Raw genomic sequence first — 23,340 nt, forward strand, 5'->3', positions numbered from 1 at the left:
GTGTCCATAGCACAGGATATGTGTATTATTCAGCATCGTAGCTCTATGTCTATTTGTAATTTTGCGTATTTTATGCCTAAATAGCTAGCATATTTAAATTATTTTCAGGTTAGGCCCTTTTATTCCTTGTCTCCAATGTCAGACATGTAAATATTTCTTAATGTCCCTGTGTAATTGTTCCCTTAATCTTTTGTGGTGATGTGACCCGTGTTAAAATCCATACATGGCCCAGCATAATGGCTTTAAAACAAGAAAAAAAAAAAGAAAAGATTTTTTTCATCTGTTTCATGACCCAGCTTAAGAGCTGCCTGTGTTTTAATGGATTTTCTCCCTCGCTCAATTGAATGGATTGTCCCTCATTATCATTTAAATAGAAGCCTCAGTCCCTGTGAACATGGAAAATTTGAATGTGGTTGTAAAGCTGCGATAATGTGAAATATTCTGAAGGTGAATGAAGGGTGGTGGGGGAAGGGGGAGGGGAAAAGAGAAATAACTCAATATAATTGTCGGAGGTTCTTGATTTCCCTAACACCACCCACTACATGATGGGAAAATAGACTAATAATTGTCTCCGTGGCCTTGCCAAACTGGCTGCCCTAGTTAGCTGAAGCTAACACTCTAATTGTCAAGTGTGACCCCCCCCCCCCCCCCCCCCCCAGATGAATGAAGATGTATTCAGGGCACAGCAAGGGCTAAACATGAGTGATACCAAGAGGCAAAGATTAAATTGGCAATTATTGGCTTAGCAGGAAAGGTTGGCAGGTGCACCATGCTCCTCTGAGTCACCAGGGGAAAAAAAGAAAATGCAGCTGCATTATTCACATGAATGCTGTGGTTAACTACTTCACTGCTGTAGACCACTGCAGTCCTCTTAATGCATTTCCAAATGCTTCATTAATTGCAATGTTGTCTTTTTGAAAGGTGTTGGGGGGGGGGGGGGGGGGGGCGACCTTACACCTTACACCTTACATATTGGTTGGTTCTATATCGGAGGGGCTGAAGGGACCTTGTGACGTATTGAGGGGAGGAGCTACGTCACCAGGGGGAGGAGCTACGGGCGAACAGGGTACCCGAAAAGTACCCTCGCGGGCTCGCTTCGCTCGCCACGCTTCGGGCACGGTGGCTCGTTCCGCTCCGCTTCGCTCACCACCTAATTACTAAAGGTAGTAGTTGGTGGCGTGGATAGTAGAGGAGCTATCCCACTGGCCTAGCTCCTCCCCCTTACGGAAAAGGTCCCTTAGCCCACTTGATTCTAGCATCTACCCTTACATATTGTATAGCACTTTATCAAGTTGTTTTGCCTTTCAGCAAGCTAGAGATGCTACACCTATCCCTCTCTATGAATTATGTTAAAGTTCTGTACACGTGTAGCTTACGTAGTAAATTCTGCTTAAATATATTAACAGACTAAAGTTTTCCATTAGTTTCCGGTGTTCTGTTAAGAAAAAAATTCTTAGCAAGTTGTGTCTCACAAATTTTCAAAGTGTAAGTAACATTGAATGTATGAAATGTTCTGAACTTACCCATCCCTGCAACTGCCTATAAGCACCCTCTCTATATAATTCTTATTAGGAGGACCATGGAGGCAGGGCCAATTTAGGCTTAGAATGAACAAGAACACTTGGATATATTGATATTTTAATTGCTAGTTATGATATTAATTATCTATTGGACAATGGATATATTTGGCTATGCAAATATAAGTATACCCCAACGCCCGACCATAAAAAAATAAATGGGTAAAGGCTTGCGGCATTCTCTGAGACAGCCCAGGAAACCTTGCGCAAATGTACTTCAACATTTAAAGCAGGTGCTTTAAACTATGGAGCATGAAAAGATAAAATACAACTAATATTGCTTTGTGCGCTTTTAGCCAGATCTCTAGCATAGTATGCAAGTAAAATTGTTATAGATTTTTAGTATTTTTTATTTCATCTGATCAGACTGAATTCAAAACCAGTTTAGTTTGCTGTGGCGTTATAACCACTAATTTTGACAGTGCTTAGCAAGAGAGGCTCGGGGGAACGGCATGTCATTGGTGGTTAGGTTAGTGGCTCTTGGCACTGAAAAGTACCACTTTCAAACATATGTTGTTGTTTGGTGTCAAAACCAGCAAATAGTGCTTTCTAAATGTATTAAGGCTCTTCATTGTTTGCTTATACTATACAGTTCTCTTTTCAGTCTTGAATGTAAGACAGCATGTTGTATCACAGCCTATGTCAGTGTTGTGTATAAATAAATGAGGATGATAATTATTTATTAACAGTTTATTTTAAAGCGCAGCAAATTCTGTTGCGCTTTACAATTTGAAACAACAATGATAAAACCAAACTGGCTAATAACAAACAGTCATAGGGGTATATTCAATTAAAGTCTGATCCATTCCGACATGTATTTGTCGGAATGGATCTGACAACCCCTATTCAATCCCATCTAAAATTCGACTTTTTCAAGTCGAATTTAGATGGGACCCAGAGGAGGCGAGGGGGGGCGAGCCGCGGAGGGGCAGCCGGTGGCATCAAGAGAAGATCCCTGGATGTCACTCAGCCGCCCGACCTCACAGCTGCTTCCACCCGGCTCCAGCAGCGCGCTGGAGCCGGGTGGAAGCTGCCGTGAGGTCGGGCGGGTGAGTGACATCCAGCTGCAGCGCTACTGTAGCGCTGATCTCCTCTGGATGCCGCCGGCTGTCCCCCCGCGGCTCGCCCCCCCCTCGCCTCCTCTGGGTCCATCTCATTCCGACATCATTTTGATGTCTGATTGAGATGGTCGAAAACGGGACCAAAACCTGACTGATTTGGCCCCGTTTTCGACATTAACACGTGGATCGGCAGCTATTCCGCCGATCCACGTGATTTTCGACAAGTCGAATGCCTCGACTTGTCGAAAAGCTTTGAATAGGTCGAATCAGGATTCGACCGTAAAAAGTCAAAAACTGACGTCTTTTCGACAGACGGCAGTTTTCGACTGCAATTGAATATATCCCATAGAGGTAGGAAGGCCCTGCTCTCTATCTTACAATTTATAAGGAAATAGCACTTGTCATTGTGTATTAATGCCTATCTATTGCATAGTTGTCCACCAGATTGCAAAGGTTCTTGGTGGGCTGCATGGTAAGGCCACATAGCAATGATGAACCAGGATCATGATGAAGGGAAAGTGAAGGAAGAAAAAATATGTGGAGGATATGTGTAGACTGTACAGTGGGGATATAATTGGATAGGAAAGCTTATGAAGGTTATGTGAGCTGTTCTAGAATTTGATAAGCTTGCGTGAATAGGGTCCTGCAGTTGTGAATGGGATCGAATGACGAGTGTGTATAAGAGACGTAGATCTTGTGAAGAGCGAAGAGGTCGGGTTGGGATATATTTTGAGATAAGCGAAGAGATGTACATAGGTGTAGTTTGGTTAATGGTCTTGTGTGTGAGTAAAAGTATTTTATATTGATTACGGTAGAATACAGGTAACCAGTGGAGGGACTGACAGAGTGGATCTGCAGACAATGAACGTCTGAAGATATGCCTCGCTGGTGCATTCGGAATGGATTGTGAGAGTCTCTCTTTGAGAAGACTATTGCAATAATCAATGCAGAAGATAATGAGAGCATGGATTAGAGTTTTTGCTGTGTTTTGTGCAAGGCATGGTTGTATTTTGGATATGTTTTTAGATACATGTAACATGATTTTGAGACAGATTGAATGTGGGGAACAAAGGACAATTCAGAGCCAAGGATGACACCTAGGCAGCGTACTTGTGGGGTAGGATTGATTGTCGAGTTCTCAACAGTGATAAAGATATTAGGTTAGTAACCACTCTTGGCTGGTGGAAATCTAATGTGAAAATACTGTAAGCTAAGTAATATTTCTCTTACGTCCGAGAGGATGCTGTGGACTCCATAAGGACCATGGGGATAGACGGGCTCCGCAGGAGACATGGGCACTTTAAGAAAGACTTTAGGTATGGGTGTGCACTGGCTCCTCCCTCTATGCCCCTCCTCCAGATCTCAGTTTACTACTGTGCCCAGAGGAGACTGGGTGCATTACAGGGAGCTCTCCTGAGTTTCCTGAAAGAAAGTTTTTTGTTAGGTTTTTTATTTTCAGGGAGCCTGCTGGCAACAGACTCCCTGCATCGTGGGACTGAGGAGAGAGAAGCAGACCTACTTCTGTGAGTCTCAAGGCTCTGCTACTTAGGCTACTGGACACCATTAGCTCCAGAGAGATTGGTACGCAGGTCTCACCCTCGCCGTCCGTCCCAGAGTTGCGCCGCCGTCCTCCTCGCAGAGCCGGAAGATAGAAGCCGGGTGAGTATGAGAAGTAAGAAGACTTCAGAGGCGGCAGAAGACTTCAGATCTTCACTGAGGTAACGCACAGCAGTAAAGCTGTGCGCCATTGCTCCCACACAGCACACACCGGCAGACACTGTAAGGGTGCAGGGCGCAGGGGGGGCGCCCTGGGCAGCAATAAACCTCATTTTCTGGCAAAAATAGATATATACAGCTGGGCACTGTATATATAAAAAGCCCCAGCCAGGTTTTTTACATATTTGAGCGGGACAGAAGCCCGCCGCCGAGGGGCCGGGGCTTCTTCCTCAGCACTCACCAGCGCCATTTTCTCCACAGCACAGCGCTGAGAGGAAGCTCCCCGGACTCTCCCCTGCTTAACCACGGTGAAAGAGGGTTTTAAAGAAGATGGGGCACATATTGGCGCAATATACAGATTACAGCGCTATCTAGGTAAACATACTGTGTTTTTTTCTGGGTCATATAGCGCTGGGTGTGTGCTGGCATACTCTCTGTCTGTACAAACGGCCTTGTGGGGGAACTGTCTTCAGATAAGAGAATTCCCTGAGTGTGTGGTGTGTCGGTACGCGTGTGTTGACATGTCTGAGGTAGAAGGCTTTCCGGAGGAGGAGGAGGAGGAGAAAATGAATGTGGTGTCTCTGTCGACAACGCCGACACCTGACTGGATGGATATGTGGAATGTTTTAAGCGCTAATGTAAATTTATTGCACAAAAGATTAGACAAAGCTGAAGCTAGGGAACAGCCAGGGAGTCAACCCATGTCTGTCCCTATGTCGCAGGGACCTTCAGGGTCTCAAAAGCGCCCACTATCCCAAATAGTAGACACAGATACCAACACGGATTCTGACTCCAGTGTCGACTACGATGATACAAAGTTACAGCCAAAAGTGGCTAAATGTATTCGATATATGGTTATTACAATAAAAGATGGTTTGCATATCACAGAGGACCCCCCTGTCCCTGACACGAGGGTACACATGTATAAGGGAAAGAAACCTGAGGTAACCTTTCCCCCCTCACATGAGTTGAACGAATTATGTGAAAAAGCTTGGGAATCTCCGGACAAAAAGCTGCAGATTCCCAAAAGGATTCTTATGGCGTATCCTTTCCCGCCAACGGACAGGATACGGTGGGAATCCTCCCCTAGGGTAGACAAAGCATTGACACGCTTATCCAAAAAGGTAGCGCTGCCATCCCAAGATACGGCTACCCTCAGGGATCCTGCTGGCCGCAAGCAGGAGATAACCTTGAAGTCCATTTACACACATTCTGGTACCTTACTCAGACCGGCAATTGCGTCGGCCTGGGTTTGTAGCGCTGTAGCAGCATGGGCAGATACCTTATCACCGGAAATTGAGACCCTAGATAAGGATACCATTTTATTGACACTAAAGTATATAAAAGATGCTGTCTTATATAGGAGAGATGCTCAAAGGGACATTAGTCTACTGAGTTCTAGAATCAACGCTATGTCGATTTCTGCTAGACGTGTCCTATGGACCCGGCAATGGACAGGTGATGCCGACTCAAAGAGGCATATGGAGGTTTTACCTTACAAGGGTGAGGAATTGTTTGGGGAAGGTCTCTCGGACCTGGTCTCCACAGCTACAGCTGGTAAATCTATTTTTTTGCCTTATATTCCCTCACAGCCTAAGAAAGCGCCACATTATCAAATGCAGTCCTTTCGATCACACAGAAACAAGAAAGTACGAGGCGCGTCCTTTCTTGCCAGAGGTAAGGGTAGAGGAAAAGAGCTGCACAACACAGCTAGTTCCCAGGAACAGAAGTCCTCCCCGGCCTCTACAAAATCCACCGCATGACGCTGGGGCTCCGCTAAAGGAGTCCGCCCCAGTGGGGGTACGTCTTCGAGTTTTCAGCCACATCTGGGTTCACTCACAGGTGGATCCCTGGCCAATGGATATTGTTTCTCAGGGTTACAAGCTGGAATTCGAAGAGGTGCCTCCTCGCCGGTTTTTCAAATCGGCCCTACCAGCTTCTCCCCCGGAACGGGAGATAATGTTAAATGCAATTCACAAATTGTATCTTCAACAGGTGGTGGTCAAGGTTCCCCTGCTTCAACAAGGGAAGGGATATTACTCAACCCTGTTTGTATTCCCAAAACCGGACGGTTCAGTCAGACCCATTTTAAATTTAAAATCCCTGAACCTATACTTGAAAAGGTTCAAGTTCAAGATGGAATCGCAGAGAGCGGTCATCGCCAGCCTGGAAGGGGGGGATTTTATGGTATCTCTGGACATAAAGGATGCATACCTTCATGTTCCCATTTATCCACCTCATCAGGCGTACCTGAGATTTGCGGTACAGGATTGTCATTACCAGTTTCAGACGTTGCCGTTTGGGCTTTCCACGGCCCCGAGGATTTTCACCAAGGTGATGGCGGAAATGATGGTGCTCCTGCACAAGCAAGGTTTCACAATTATCCCATACTTGGACGATCTCCTCATAAAAGCGAGATCAAGAGAGCAGTTGCTGATCAGCGTCTCACTTTCACTGAAGGTGTGCAGCAACACGGCTGGATTCTCAATATCCCGAAGTCGCACTTGGTTCCTACGACTCGTCTGACCTTCTTGGGCATGATTCTGGATACAGTCAAGAAAAGGGTTTATCTTCCGATAGAAAAAGCTCAGGAACTCATGACTTTGGTCAGGAACCTATTGAAGCCAAAACAGGTGTCAGTGCATCACTGCACTCGAGTCCTGGGAAAGATGGTGGCATCATACGAAGCCATTCCCTTCGGCAGGTTCCATGCGAGGACTTTCCAATGGGACCTACTGGACAAGTGGTCCGGGTCACATCTACAAATTCATCAGTTGATCACCCTGTCCCCCAGAGCCAGGGTATCTCTCCTGTGGTGGCTGCAGAGTGCTCACCTTCTAGAAGGCCGCAGGTTCAGTATTCAGGACTGGATCCTGGTGACCACGGACGCGAGCCTCCGAGGGTGGGGAGCAGTCACACAGGGAAGAAACTTCCAAGGTCTTTGGTCAAGTCAAGAGACTTGTCTTCACATCAACATCCTAGAACTGAGGGCCATATACAACGCCCTACGTCAAGCGGATACCTTACTTCGCGACCAACCAGTTCTAATCCAGTCAGACAACATCACCGCAGTGGCTCATGTAAACCGCCAAGGCGGCACAAGGAGTAGAGTGGCGATGGCGGAAGCCGCCAGGATTCTTCGCTGGGCGGAAAATCATGTAAGCGCACTGTCAGCAGTGTTCATTCCGGGAGTGGACAACTGGGAAGCAGACTTCCTCAGCAGACACGACCTGCAGCCAGGAGAGTGGGGACTTCATCAGGAAGTTTTCGCACAGATTGCAAGTCAGTGGGGATTGCCCCAGATAGACATGATGGCGTCCCGCCTCAACAAAAAGCTACAGAGGTATTGCGCCAGATCAAAAGACCCTCTGGCAGTAGCTTTAGACGCCCTAGTGACACCGTGGGTGTTCCAGACGGTCTATGTGTTTCCTCCTCTTCCTCTCATACCCAAGGTGTTGAGAATTATAAGAAAAAGAGGAGTGAGAACAATTCTCATTGTTCCAGATTGGCCACGAAGGACCTGGTATCCGGATCTGCTGGAAATGCTCACAGAAGATCCGTGGCCTCTTCCTCTACGGCAGGACCTGTTGCAACAGGGGCCCTGTCTGTTCCAAGACTTGCTGCGTTTGACGGCGTGGTGGTTGAATGCAGGATCCTAGCGGAAAAAGGCATTCCGGAGGAGGTCATACCTACGCTGATAAAGGCTAGGAAGGACGTGACGGCTAAACATTATCACCGTATATGGCGAAAATATGTTTCTTGGTGTGAGGCCAGGAATGCTCCTACGGAAGAATTCCATCTGGGCCGTTTCCTTCACTTCCTACAGACTGGAGTGAATTTGGGCCTAAAATTAGGCTCTATTAAGGTTCAGATTTTGGCCTTATCCATTTTCTTTCAAAAAGTATTGGCTTCTCTCCCAGAAGTACAGACTTTTGTGAAGGGAGTGCTGCATATTCAGCCTCCTTTTATACCTCCGGTGGCGCCTTGGGACCTTAACGTGGTTTTGAGTTTCCTTAAGTCGCACTGGTTTGAGCCACTTCAAACGGTGGAGTTAAAATATCTCACTTGGAAGGTGGTCATGTTATTAGCCTTGGCTTCGGCTAGGTGAGTGTCGGAATTGGCGGCTTTGTCTCTTAAAAGCCCCTATCTGGTTTTCCATATGGATAGAGCGGAATTGCGGACCCGTCCTCAATTCTTGCCTAAGGTGGTGTCATCATTTCATATGAACCAACCTATTGTGGTGCCTGTGGCTACGCGAGACTTGGAGGATTCCGAGTCCCTTGATGTAGTCAGGGCTTTGAAAATTTACGTGGCCAGAACGGCTAGAGTCAGAAAAACAGAAGCACTGTTTGTTCTGTATGCAGCCAACAAGGTTGGCGCTCCTGCTTCAAAGCAGACTATTGCTCGCTGGATCTGTAACACGATTCAGCAGGCACATGCGACGGCTGGATTGCCGTTACCAAAATCGGTCAAGGCCCATTCCACTAGGAAGGTGGGCTCATCTTGGGCGGCTGCCCAAGGGGTCTCGGCACTACAGCTGTGCCGAGCTGCTACTTGGTCGGGTTCAAACACCTTTGCAAAGTTCTATAAGTTTGATACCCTGGCTGAGGAGGACCTCCTGTTTGCTCAATCGGTGCTGCAGAGTCATCCGCACTCTCCCGCCCGTTTGGGAGCTTTGGTATAATCCCCATGGTCCTTACGGAGTCCCCAGCATCCTCTAGGACGTAAGAGAAAATAAGATTTTAAACCTACCGGTAAATCTTTTTCTCGTAGTCCGTAGAGGATGCTGGGCGTCCGTCCCAAGTGCGAACTACTTCTGCAAGACTTGTATATAGTTTTGCTTACATAAGGGTTATGTTATAGTTTCATCGGTCTACGACTGATGTTATTTTGTTTGTTCATACTGTTAACTGGTTAGTTTATCACAAGTTATACGGTGTGAATGGTGTGGGCTGGTATGAATCTTGCCCTTAGATTAACAAAAATCCTTTCCTCGTACTGTCCGTCTCCTCTGGGCACAGTTTCTCTAACTGAGGTCTGGAGGAGGGGCATAGAGGGAGGAGCCACTGCACACCCATACCTAAAGTCTTTCTTAAAGTGCCCATGTCTCCTGCGGAGCCTGTCTATCCCCATGGTCCTTATGGAGTCCCCAGCATCCTCTACGGACTACGAGAAAAAGATTTACCGGTAGGTTTAAAATCTTATTTTCTAACTACAGGTACTAGTAAAGGATGCAGATGGGAGAAGAACAGATATGGTCAGCGCAGACAGCATTTTATATATGTATTACTGTTTTACTTTCCTGTTGTCCTCATAACACATGTCACCGTCCAAAATCTTTGCATGTTCGTTCTTCTGGTTCTTTCAATTTAGAAGCTCATCATACCAGGCGCAAATACTGTGCACTGCAGGTGCTGAGTGTCCTTCCATTAAACTTTGCAATGTCATGAGGTTCTGTTTGAGCGGGATGCAGTCAATTTGCCGGCTGTCAAGATCCCGGAATTCAGGTTACCAACGCCGAAATACTGACAGCCGACAATGCCAGCAACCGGAATCCCAGCACACCAAGGCTATTCCCACTCGTGGGTGTCCACGACACCCATAGAGTGGGAATAGATCCTGCCCTCACCACCGAGCCCGCAAGGGGACTCTTAGCGCTCGCCCCGCTGCCGGCATTCTGGCGGGTAGTATACATACCGAACCTATTTGAGCAATGTTTTTGGCTGGTGCAAACTTGACCAAACAGGATGTGCAGTGACATGGTACACAAAATATGCAGCGTTTTACAGATCATTGTTCAGTAAATGTACCTATCACTGCCTCCATTTCTGCATGTCATGTTAAAAAAAGAAGCGAACGTGGTATGGTATATTACAGTGAAAGGTTGAACTATAGTACAGGAATCTCTGCAAAGATGTCTGCTCACAGCTGATGTGACTTGGTTTCCTTGGAATAATTGGTAATGAAAAAAAACAGTGTATGTTTGGCCACTAGAAATACAGAGACTTTCTGTGTATATCTTTGCTGACCTTGCTCTCTTTCCTCCACAGAGCTCAGCTCAGTCACTTTCTGGACGCGGCTACTCAGTAAGTCGTTTCTTTCATTGCTATAAATGCTAGTCAATGAGTGAAATCTTTGCTCTTTTGAGTAAGGGGCTACTCTAGCACCAAATGGTCCAGTATCTTGTAGAAAGAGAGTGCCTAAGCAATGAGAGGCAATGCTAAGCACTACTGCTATACCCCATTCCCTATAATACTAGTCCAGGTTTATCCATTAGAATTAATGTTCTACTCTTGGGTTCAGTTTTATATAAGAAAAAAAACGTCTGCTGTATTATTTTTTTCTCCCACTATAAGGCGGTCATTTCTGTTTGTCTATTTATACGTTAAAGATTTATTTTTTTAAAACATTATTTTTTAGGTACTACTAATTATGCTGTTACTTTATTTTCTGTCCTGAGACTGAATGACTCGCATTGTGGTGGCGATGTGGCTATCAGCAAGGTGGTTGTGAAAAGCGCTGCAATGCCTCCCCTTTCCATTTTCTTTTTAGCTCTTTTTAATATCCATATCACAAAATAAAAGGATAAAATTTACAGCCACAAAAACGTTAAACCACTCCAATTCCACTGGGTAATCCCTGATCTGCCCTATCTTGGGAAAATATTTGCTGCTTTAAAAAACAAACCAACAAACAAAAAACACTGTAATCAGTGCAGAGCCATGCAGTTCTGTAAATGCAGGTGCAGAAGCATATGTCGTATAATTGGGGGGGGAGAGGCCACTCGCGTATGTATCATCCCACTATGACCAGTTTAAGATCAATGTTATATATTTATTAGAATATTGTATACTACATAACCTTCCTTAAAATAAATAAAAAAAATTAACTAGGATTGACCAGGGTTTTAGTTTGACAGCAAGCAAATGCCTGTGGCCGCCTAACTGGGTAAAACTCTAGCCAGTATAATTATGCATGTTGCTTTCATGAATTGTGCTAGTTCTGTAATGAACTTCTGTTATTCTTGTTTGTACTTTTTGTACTATTAACCTAAACCACATGATCTGTTATTCCTGCTTGAACAGGTACAGTGTTAAACAACATGATCTGTTATTGCTGTTTGTTTTCCTAAACTGTGTAATCTTTGACTTATCTGTTACTTATTACTATATCAGTTTTGCTGTTATGGGGGGGCAGTTTCATTGAACTAAATGCACATTTGAGTATGATAGTGGTTTATAATTGGTCACTAAACCTATTTACCCATGTCGTTCCTGTTTACCCATGTTACGCATGACAAGACCTATTCTCCTTTTCCTGATCTACTCCCGTCCCTCCTTCTTGTTGTGACCACAGCTATTTCCTTAGCAATGTACTCCCCTTTGTCATGAGACACTTGCTCTTCCCTAAGATTTGCAGCAGGAATTGCTATTGGCCTAATTTTAAAATAGCTGGCAATGGGCTCAACATGTAATAGGTCCCCGTATAGTGGAGAGACCTCAAGTCAGGAACTAATGAGAAGCAGAAACTGGTAGATGGATCAAGCAGTGCGAAGTGTAAAAAAATATCCTTCCTTGGCAATTGTTCCTCTGCACATATATAAGAGGTACAAAGTAAACCTGTATTCTTCACCCCTCGTCAGCAAAAGAGGCCTTTTGTATTACAAACCTTGAAGTTGAGGGTAGATCTGAAAGAAGAAAAGCAAGACATGGGAAATGAGCGTACAGCATAATGAATCCTGCACAGCTCTCTGCAGTTTGTAGTCATTTTAATGGTCACATTTCTTCATTCTTCCCTGGGAACAAAGGACATACATTTTGTTGCTTTGTGTTAAAAAAAAAAAAAAAAATTGGTATGTTTTACCGACATGAGCCTATTCACTCACTGGCAGCATTTGTTATACCTTGGGCTATAAACGCCAAGCTTCAGTCAGGAGAGAATTGGGCGTCTCCCCTGTTCAGTATTCTTGCAGCTTTGTAAATTCATCTATTTAATTTTCTTGTGATCCGTGTTTGTCAAATGCTAGTGGATAATTGGCACTTGGAGGCGCTATTATGTTGCCACTAAACCTTAATGCAAGTTAAAATATGGGTATATATGTGTGTGTGTGTGTATGTATATATATATATACACACACACACACACACACACACACACACACACACACAAATCAGCTGCACTCGCCATTCCCAGGTTTGGGGTGCAAAGTGGTATGTGACCACATTGTATAAATAAATACCACAGAACTCAGCACTAACCATAATAAACTCAATCACTATAACAAAACATAGGGATTTTACTTTATGAATTGATCAACGCATTTAAGCTTGCAGCTAAACGTCATTGGAGCCTATTTCACTGTAATTCACTCAGAATTATGAACCTGGTAACTGCTATCACATCAGAATGAAACATAAGGTATGCCAACTGATCTCACCTGACAACTAATTTATGGCTTTTTAAAGGTGAGAGAGTCACCAACATTACTGCTACAAAAATACTAGGAAGAAAGCTGACACAGTTAAAATAAATGAGCTTACAATAGGGGTGCTTGAGAAGATGTGAACACAAAAAGGTTAATTAAAAAAGTAACCAAAATATATAAAAACATGAATCCAATGTAGTCGTCATTCCCAGGATTGGTAATCAAAATGGCACTCGCCATCCCCACCATTCTGTCCTGAATGAAATACAGTACAATTTCAGTAGTGTCACCTATTTAACCCAATGGACTCAAATATTTGCTTGTAGCTTACGGTATGTAATTTCAGTATTTGTGTAAATGACGCAATTGAATTAGACGATCACGCTACGTTGTGATAAAAACCTTGTGTAGCGCACATAAGTATGGGTACACACCAGAACGAATCATGAGACGATTTCCCTTCAACTTCCCGGGAGCTCCTGGACAGGCTCAGGCTCACAATTTGGCAAAAAAATGGTGCATTTGTGTCAAATGATTCCGATCCGACTCCGATCTCATGCATGTTGGTACACAGAACACCAGGCTTGAAATTTAAATAATGGGCAGAACTAGCTGAGGGGGTATAAATAGCAGCAGCCATTTTAGGTCTTTGCACTTCTGCCTTGTGACTAGTGAGGCTTGGTTTATACCTGCTGAATGCTGTACATAGCTATCGTGCTCTTCTTTGTTTTGCACTGCTGGTACACCGCACGACTCTGGAGAAGATGGTTGCGGGTGGGTGTTTACAAGAAATGCCACTCAAATGACACGGGTCGTATGATGTAAACACACACAATCAGCATACAATCGGTATCCGGTCGGAGGTCGGATTGACGAATCTTGACTGCAGCAGGTCTAGATCTCCAATTCGACATGCGAACAGCGGGTACGCAGCGGGTACATCAGATCGGCATCATCTGCAAAACAGGTACGATTTGGCAGTTTCTATTAGATTGCGTCAAAATCGGGGCTTTTTACAAGATGCCGTCCTGGTGTGTACCCACCCTTAGCATTAATGTTCTCTTTCAAAATGACCCAATACTGTCCTACAATCTCCCAGATTTGCTTCACTGAAAAAAGTAACCCCTAAAAAAAATACTTTTGTTTCGCTTTATAAAGTTTATACCATATAAACTACAAAACCCTCAAACACATCTGCAACATGTAAACACGTTTCCCAACTTCTGACTACAAAAAGAAAAACATTTACTTTGAAGGTATTGCGAAGCCTATCTTCTGGATATAATAACTTATTGATGCATTATTCCCCATGTGTTTGGTATATACAGCAAATTTAGTATTGGGAAAAAAGTCTGTTATTATTTTGTCAGAAGCAAAGATTTTCCCTGCTAACAAGATTATCTAAACAAGGCTAGCAGCAGCGAGGTATTAGATTGGCATCAGGAACATTACATTGTACAGGAGAATATCCTACAAAGTGTCACATCTTACTATTCTTTTAAATCATCCCAACTCAAGAGAGGCTGTAGTGACATATGCGTCTTCTGTGATCAGCAGCTAAACCCTCAGAGAAAGTGATATCCAGTGGGATCCCATTTCCTTCGTGTGTTACAAATACCTTAAAGAATAAATACTCTAAGCTGTCTCTTTGAAGCGCTGTCACATGGGATAAGCACGCTTACCGGATCTTCACTTTGTGGCGGTAGAGGAATAAACAGCCGTAAATAATCCGCCACTTGTCTACGGAGATGTGAAAATTGAGTACAGGGGGATTTGGCTTCTGTGCAGGTGCTGGAAGGGGAGGGAGGAGAGGTTATGATCTAAGCTGGGATGCAGGCTGGAGAGATAACTGGATTTCACTCTGACACATCGATTTACGTGGTAGGATTTTTACTCCGCATAAACAGTAGAAAGAATAAAAATGGTTCCTGAAAAGACTGTATGAATGCATATACAGTGTTTCCTTGTGTGCTCAGTCCTGGTACTTTCACCGATGATGTGTGATCAGTCTGTTTTCTGAATGCTATCTATGTACATGAGTTTAGCCGCTTCCATTTATTTATCAGTCCTGTAAAAATGTGGCACTAATGTTACTGTGACCCAGCAAAAAAATAGCACTGGTTTTTGTGCTGGGTTTGTACGTGAACCCTTACATCTTATCCCTGGTTCCAGTTTCCATTTTATGTTACTACCACATTTGTGGTATTACATAGTACTCTCTTAGCAACAGATTTTGGTCCCAAGTACATTTTATCAGCAGTTTGCAAAGGAAAAATATCTAGATGGTTCATCAAATGGGAAAGCACCCCAGGTCATAGTGTTTTAATAGCGGTGGCTGATTAAACCCCCCACCCTTAAGATTAAAGTGAGTGATCATTTATTATTATTCCTTACTGTAGTAATATGTTGTGAAAACCAGAATCCTAATCCAAGAGAACTGAAGCCTAAATGTCCATACACACTGGGCATTTTTGCCCAGCGTGTATGCATAGCGATGATCGCTGACATCACTGGGCTGAAAGGCGCTCAGTGCACACACACTGAGCGCTTTCCCCCCCTGCCCAGCGATGTCAGCGGGGGTGAGCGGCTTTCCATAGCAGGACGCTATGGAAAGCCGCTCACCCCGCCGTTCATCTACTGCTAATACCAGTAGATAAACGGCGGCTGCCAGCGATGAAGTGAGAGCGTGCATCAGCGCTCATCGCTTGTGCATACACACTGGGCGGCTTTGAGCTGAAAGCAGCTCAACACACCAAAAGTGACCTGCTTTCAGCTCAAAATCGCCCAGTGTGTATGGGCCTTAACCCTGAAAATACAAAGTAAATGAAAGATAAACACAGAGTCATATACGCCTTATATATTTGCAATATTACTTAATATTGTAATATTACATGTATTTTATTTTTATATTATTAATAATAATAATAATAATAATAATAACAATAATAATAATATGTAAAATGTAGTGAGGCTCCAATACTCACTGTTCAAGAACATAATAAATAGCTGAGATGTTAATTGACATAAATGCAGTACTTCTATACCATCAGCTTCTTGGGGTATGGTTAATATATCTTGTTTTTGGCTGAAATATAAGCAATTTCATAGTGTATTGAATACTGTGGGTGTCATTTTGTTTAACCCATTAGTTATTGGTTTAGTCGGTGTCAAGCTTAGGTATAATATGTTATTGTTGAACAGTGGATTGTGATTTGCAGTTAACAGCTATGGTAATTTTTGCTCATCCCATTAACACTTGGGAGGTTTAACCTAGTGACATGAAAACTGTCAGCTAGGAGTAAGAAGTGTGTTGGTGTGACTGAGACTTCACAAAAATGTTAACGCCTTGTCAGAAACTGCGATAGAAAAAAAATTATTCAGATGTATTCTTGATGTGAGAATAAACAATGAATGTTAATGCTGCTTTCTCGTATTCCTGGAGGAGAGAATACCTTGAGATATGATTACAACCAATGTTCGGAAATATCAGTCCTTGGCGTAGCAAATATAGGAGGGTATATATCATATCACCATGATTTCTGTACCACCAGGATGTCTACTCATTTAGAGATTATTCAACTAGTTTTGGCCCTTTATGCCATCTGTTGCCACTTAATTCAACATACATAACAGCCTGTAGAATTTTTAATGTGATGGTTTTGGCATGTTGGATGGCGTCTGCAGTTTGACCAATCTGCTTTCATCAACACCACAGTTTTTTTTCCCAAAGTCTCCTTTTTGATTTAAGGGCTCCCTGTGGATCCACCAGTTGGCTAGTGAGCTTATAGTCAAATAATTATCATGGCAGGTGTTCTCTTTGTTATCATCAAATTATGTTTCAATAATTTGGTTAAATCTGTACTACTTTATTGCTGGACAATTGAAAATATTCATACTGTGTGCTAGCGAATGTACTGTCTAAATAGCCAGAGTTACACGGTTGACAAAATATACAGTAGTAAGAGCCATCAACATTTCACGGCTAACTGCTGTAGAAGGTCCTGGTGGGGACAGTGAGGGATGTGTGTGAGGCTCCTGTACAAAAACATTGTACTTGCTGTCATAGTTATTCCTTGAGTGATAGGGTCCCAGAAACATACTGCTACTGTAGGTTAGTTTTTTTTTTATTTTAAAGGGACTCTTGTTTTTGTGATTAACAACAACTGAGTGTCCTCAAGATAGCAAATTCGCTCTGTAAGGAGAAACAAGCTATGTAAATAATTATGTGAAATTAAAAATAATTTAAGTTGTAAATATGGCGCCTAATACCAAGGGAGTACTATGCTAGTTGGCATAGCAATTTTTTCAGTGGGGGGAATTCAGTTGTTTTGGGCATTTAAAAATCCCATCTACACAGGACTGTTTAGACGCTCAAACAATTGTCACTATTAATTTGTTTTTTGGGCGCCCGTGCATGTCGCGCCCAAACAGGCAGCTAGCCGCACAAAATGACTAAACCCATCTAAACTCCTGTTTTGGGCGTCCAAACGGGTTTGGACACATTTTTTTCTCGCACCTCAGGAGGCCTCTAGTGCATCCGCAAAAAAACAACCACATTTGAATCTGTGTGCATGCACATGCGCCCATGCTAGTTTGCATGATGCTGACACTTTATACTACATTTTGCCTGAATAGATGTCCAATGAAGTCAAAGTACAGTAAGTGGGGTGCAATTGTGAATTTATGTTTATGGGACACTATTACACCTGAGAGCCAAATGTGCAGATAGTGAGAGAAGATGCAAAAAGTAGATGATGTCGATGACTGCCTTATCACAAGAGAATCGCTTGGTATGGACTGTTAGCAGGTCCTCTAAAGACACTGTTTGGTATTCTGCATTGCATGGTGGGCCAGATGCATCATCGCTTGGAAAGTGATAAAATGGAGAATGAAAAAGTACCAGCCAGTCAGCTCCTAACTGCCATTTTTCAAACACAGCCTGTTGCATGGCAGGTGGGACCTGATTGGCTGGTACTTTTTCACTCTCCATTTTATCACTTTCCAAGCGATGATGCATCTAGCCCCATTGTATACTGAATTTGCTTTTCTGCGCAGGTTGGCAGGTATGCTGCTGCCAGTGAGGCAGGGATGGGCTGCTGTCAGTGGGGCCGATTCATTTGTTTTGGGGCATTGATTCAGTTCAGCACGGATTTAAAAGCATGGGAATTAGCTCCTGGTCCTATTCAGTTTAGAGTGATGTGGTGTCTGACAACAGGATTGAGAATTCCGGTTCTGTCAAGAAAACACCAACTTTAGTCTGTGAAGACTGGCCTTCTCAGACATGACAGTGCGCTGAATTGAATAGCACCTGGATCTAATTCCCAGCACTATTCAATCCGTGCTGAATTAAAATTGTTGCCCCTCTTGGGCGCGAATGCCCAGTATGCGCACCCATTAGTATCCGGTTTAGCCGCACAAAGCAGCTAAACCGGTCTAAAGTATTGGTTAGGGCGCTCAAATTCCCATTGGGACGCCCAAAGGTTGGCATACACTTCAGCTCACTCCTCAGGAAGCTGCGAGCTGAAATGTCTACCCGGCAGTATGCGCGCTCGACTGGAAAAACAATTGAATTGATCTGTTGGGCGCCATCTAGTTCCTGGCCAGGGAGACAAACAATTGAATCGGCCAGAGTGAGGCAGGGATGTGCCTCTTTTTTGTGAGTAGTGTGAATGATGCTAGTGTTTACAGTTGCGGAGTGATACAGCTGTGGCTATGTGATGGGGTTTTGGTGACAGTTGGAAGTAGTTCAGTGCAGTCGTTGGTTAAAAATGCATGGTCATGTTATCTGGCTTTCCCAATCATGTTAGTGCAATTTCTGTCATTATAACACACCTATATGTCCTGACTAGTTGTGTTACTGTAGAATTCTGTGGCTCTTGAACATGCAAATGACCCCAGTCACCTAATAAGCAACACTTGTTATAGTGTTATTTGTTCCTAAACTCCCTCCCTTCTTGTTTGATGTATACAAATGCAGGGTTTCCATACTGTGACCGAATGGTCATAGCTTTACAGGGACTATAGTTGATCAGAAGTGTGCAACTACAAAAAAAAAAAAAAAAAATTCTGGCAGACTTTCAGGTGCATTAGATGTTATTTAAAACAACTATTACCTAAAATGTGGAAAATCCTCTTTACTGATCCCTTAGTATAGTAGAAGACAGCAGGTCTGCACGCAGGCAGAGACACCTCTAAGGAAACCTATTTCTGCTATCTGTGGTCAGACTCCCATTGAGTTTGTGGCTGGCCGGTTTCAAGTTTGCTGCAGATAATGATCTAACACTCCCACCCACTGAAGCTGAGCCCTGAGAAGAGACTGTAGAAGAGCCCCAGGCTTTCTCACTGTGGTTTCCCCCACGCAGTGTAGCGGAACAGCTTAGGCTTGCTGAGACGGAAATCACTCGGTTATCTGACGGCCACCATGGATTCAGATAAAATCAGCTAAGCACAATTTTTTTTCTGAGAAGACTGAAAGAAAAAAGAAGCCACTTATTAACTGTAACCTCTAGATAAGGTGTGAAAGTCAAGTGCATTTGAATGTTAAAACTATCATTTCAAGTTTGTAGATTTCCTGCTGTTACAGTGTTGCTCCTTTGCAAAAAAAATGAAATCAAATAACGAGCCACCTTTGTTACGTACAAGGCACTGCGCAGTTCATACAACATTTTTAGATTTCTGTTTTGGGGTGTGGTTCATAGGGTTGACAGTGTCTAGGTTGACCACTATTGGTCGACAGTAACTAAGTCGACACCAAAATAGGTCAACACAAACATTAGGTCGACATGAGCAAGGTCAACATGACAAAAGGTCGACATGAGATTGAAAAAAAAATATTGTCGTTTTCTTCGTAGAGCAGGGATGGGGAACCTTCGGCCCTCCAGCTGTTGTTGCACTACACATCCCAGCATGCCCTGCAGCAGTTTTAGCATGGCCAAATAGCAAAGTTGTAGCAAGGCATGCTGGTATGTGTAGTTCAACAACAGCAGGAGGGCCAAAGGTTCCCCATCCCTGTCGTAGAGTGACGGGGAACCCCAATTAGTGCACCGCGTCCCCTCGCATGGCGAGTGAACTTCAGGCTAGGTGCCTCGCTCCGCTGCTGCTGCGCTTGGCACAGATTACCGTTCCCAATTGTAGTCCACATAGATCGTAAAGTATGAAAAAGTAAAAAAAAATTTAAACATTCTTTGAAAAACTCATGTCGACCTAGAAACCATGTCGACCTAATGACTGTCGGCCTAGAGACCGGATACCGTTGTTTTGATGCTTTGTGTCTGATTATACTTCCCACTTTATTCAGTGCTGAAATAATGTTAATGTACATAGTGCTCGCCATTCTGTATCGTTGGACTTGATAATGTCAAATTTTACTGCAGTCTGGTTTGGTAATATGCTTCATATACAGAAAACATGGTGAAAGTAATCTTATTTTTTGCTTTCCAGTAAAGGAAGGGGAAATGGTACTCTGTTTATAATTGTAATTACTGTATGTCTTCCATTTTTTGGTCTATGAATATTTATCTAGATATATGGGCTTGAGGGAATCACGAGACCGCCTGCCGGAATCCCAGCGGTCACAATGCCAACACCGGAATCCAGACAGGCGGTGAAATGCTGCTGCCGAAATTCCAACGCTACAGGCTTTTCTCCCTCTGTGGGTGTCCACGACACCCTTAAAGGGAGAATAGATCATGTGCGAGACACTGTGCCAGAAGCGCAGCGAGTCTGCAAGGGGCTTTCTAGCGCTCGCCCCGCTGCCGGCATACTGGTGGCTGGGATCCCGCTGTCTGGATCATGATAGCCGGGATCCCAGCCACCAGTAATAGCTATGTATTCCATGTGGGCATAGAGAAGAGGACCCTGCTATTAAGCTTTAATAACACAGACACAAAATGTAAATATATATTTATGATTAGCTTCATTTGATACTATGTTTTCTCTATTAGCCAGTCTATATAATAATCTGCCAATCTCTGCTCAATCTCTCATGTCTGGCAATGGGAGTTGAGGCCAATGTCATAGGACTGGTCCAAAATGGCTAGAATGGCATACTGAACTGTGACATCACCCTGGCCAACTATGTGATAGGCAGCCTGATACACTACAGGGTCTCCATGGGTGCCCCTCTGCGTTCAAAGGGACAGCATATTTCCTTTATTCTGTAATAAATTAAATCAATACATTGAATCAAAGACATACATACCAGCTTATGCCAGCCTGAGAGCAGTTGTTCTTATTGTATAACATGAAACGAACCCTCAGATTCTTTTACACGCGTATACAGAGCATGTGATAAACCTGTGATACATTTTTGAGAACAGCCACAGGCTGTACTATACATATAGCATGGTGTCATTCTCCCAATTACTGTTTTAAAAGATGAAGCACTGTTTAGCTTGAAGGCCAGTCTGAATGCTTCCTCTGGGCTCTAAGGCCTGTGAAATCCATGCAATAGTGAAACATCCATTTTATTCATGCTCCAGAGTAGCAGTAATTCTCCTGCAGGCAGTGTCTGTTAATATGCATGTGTCTGGCAATTACATATCTAAAATATTTCTTACCCTAGCAACAGAACTGAGCAAAAACACTACTTCTATTACATCTCAAGCTCTTTCACTAAATATAGGTTAAAGGTGAAATAATGCAATTACTACACTGCAGCAAAGTCCGTGCATTAGTAAAGTTATATGCAGGTGTTAATCAACATTTAATTTTGCATATATATGTACTATACAACAGTTGATTTTTACCGCTTTCTCAAACATTTACACTTAAGTTTAACACCGCGCACATACCAGCCAAAACCATGAAAGTAGCTGGATCACCAAATATGGAAGGCGTGCCTATTCCCCATTCCAAAAATAAATAAAAAGAAATGACTATGCACTACAAAGGGGGGCATTTCTCCCCCTAAGCAACTGACGCTGGCCTCTCCAACAAGCACGAGTATAGCATAACCCCCCACCTATACAGGAGCATCAGATAGAACCAGGCTGCAATCAGAGGGGCACACAGGAGGCATCCTCTGGCACTAGGCTATAGCAGCACTATATTTCCCCCGGAGGTATCCCTTGGTTGTTCCCCTGATGAATCAGCCTATTGAGGTTTTGCTCACTCCCCCAGACCAAGCTACAAGCTCCGCAGCCTTATTCTCCCATTCCCCAATGATCCCATCCTGTCTGTGCCTCCCCTTCCCCTGCCGGATCACACACAGAGAACAAGCTCTCTGGCTGGTGTCACCGCTTAGCCTAACCTGTGTCACGATGTTAGCCATCTTCACCACTGCAATGGTGCCCTTGCCAATTGTCCTTTCCGTCTCATAGTAGCCAGTCCATACAAGTTGTGTCCCGGTGCCCCAAGACACTGTTGCCGCCATTGTCTGTGAGGAGCAAGTCTCAGTCTGACCAGCGTACACCCTGACCTGATGCCATGGCGGTGGGGTTGGCGATGGCTGAGCGAGGGCGGGTGGGGAGCGGTAATGAACGTGCATGTTAGCAGCGCGCATATACTGAGCCTGTCTGTCACTTTGTATGCTGAACTCACCTCACACAGTCACTGGCAGCACAGCAACAGAAATTAGACTCCGCAGGGCCTAAAAACTGGACAAACTGCATCTCGTATTGATTTAATACGGGATAAAACAAGTAATCATCAAATCCGGGACAATGCTGTATTATATAGGACAGGATAGGGGGAGGGGGCAGCGCAATTGGTAACTAAAAACAGATCTAACCTGGCTGAACGAGTAGCTGGATCAGGACCAGAGAGAGACAGTGTAATCCGTATCAGGAACTGAAGACCCAAATCTAAATCTCTTGCATATGTTACATCTGCCCCACCTGCAGTGCAACTTGGTTTTGCCTATTAGTATGCTTTGTGGTTTGCTTACAAACCTAGTTAAGGTCCTTTAATAGGTTAAAAGTTGAATAATAAACATATATTTATGTATGTGTGTATGTTGCAACAATTGAACAGTCAGTTCTTGAAATTGCTGAAAAAAGGGCAAGCGTAAGTATTCAAGCGACTATTTTGACAAGTGCCAAATTGTGATGGCTTAGACAACTGGGTTAAATGTTCTCGAAATGGCAGTTCTTGTGGGCTGTTCCCAGTATGCAATGGTTAGTACCTACCAAAAGTGGTCCAAGGAAGTCAACCGGTAAATCAGTGACCGGATTATGGCCCCCTGAGCTCATTGATGTGCATCGCCAACAAATGCTATCTAGACTGTCTCATTCTGTCCCACAGAAGAACTGTTGTAGCACAGATTACTGAAAATATTAATGCTGGCTATGATAGAAAAGGTGACAGAACACATAGTACATCTCAGATTTCTGCGTAGCCACCCCTGTCCACCGCCGAAAGTGCCTACAATGGGCACGTGAGTGTCAGAATTGGACCATGGAGCAATGGAGTAATGTGGCCTGTCTGATGAATCTTGGCTGAGTGCATGTGCGTCGTTTACCTGGGGAAAACATGGCACCTGGATGCACTGCGGCAAGAATGCAATCCAGTGAAGGCAACGTAATGCTATGCTAAGAAATTTTGGATCCTGTTCTTTATGTAG

At 43.8% G+C, this 23,340-nt stretch overlaps 1 protein-coding gene across 10 annotated transcripts in view; it reads left to right on the plus strand.

Annotated features, from left to right (window-relative positions):
- Positions 1-23,340, plus strand: part of FBRSL1 (fibrosin like 1) — an 857,080-nt gene that overhangs the window by 421,911 nt on the left and 411,829 nt on the right. For 9 of the 10 annotated variants that reach the window (XM_063964683.1, XM_063964685.1, XM_063964688.1 and 6 more), the window contains one exon: positions 10,405-10,440. The exons of the other annotated variant lie outside the window; for it this stretch is intronic. In XM_063964683.1, coding sequence (XP_063820753.1) covers positions 10,405-10,440 — 36 coding nt within the window. The remainder of the gene's footprint in view (positions 1-10,404; positions 10,441-23,340) is intronic. 10 annotated transcript variants of the gene reach the window in all.

This window comes from Pseudophryne corroboree, chromosome 1, assembly GCF_028390025.1.
Source record: "Pseudophryne corroboree isolate aPseCor3 chromosome 1, aPseCor3.hap2, whole genome shotgun sequence".
NCBI lineage: Eukaryota > Metazoa > Chordata > Amphibia > Anura > Myobatrachidae > Pseudophryne > Pseudophryne corroboree.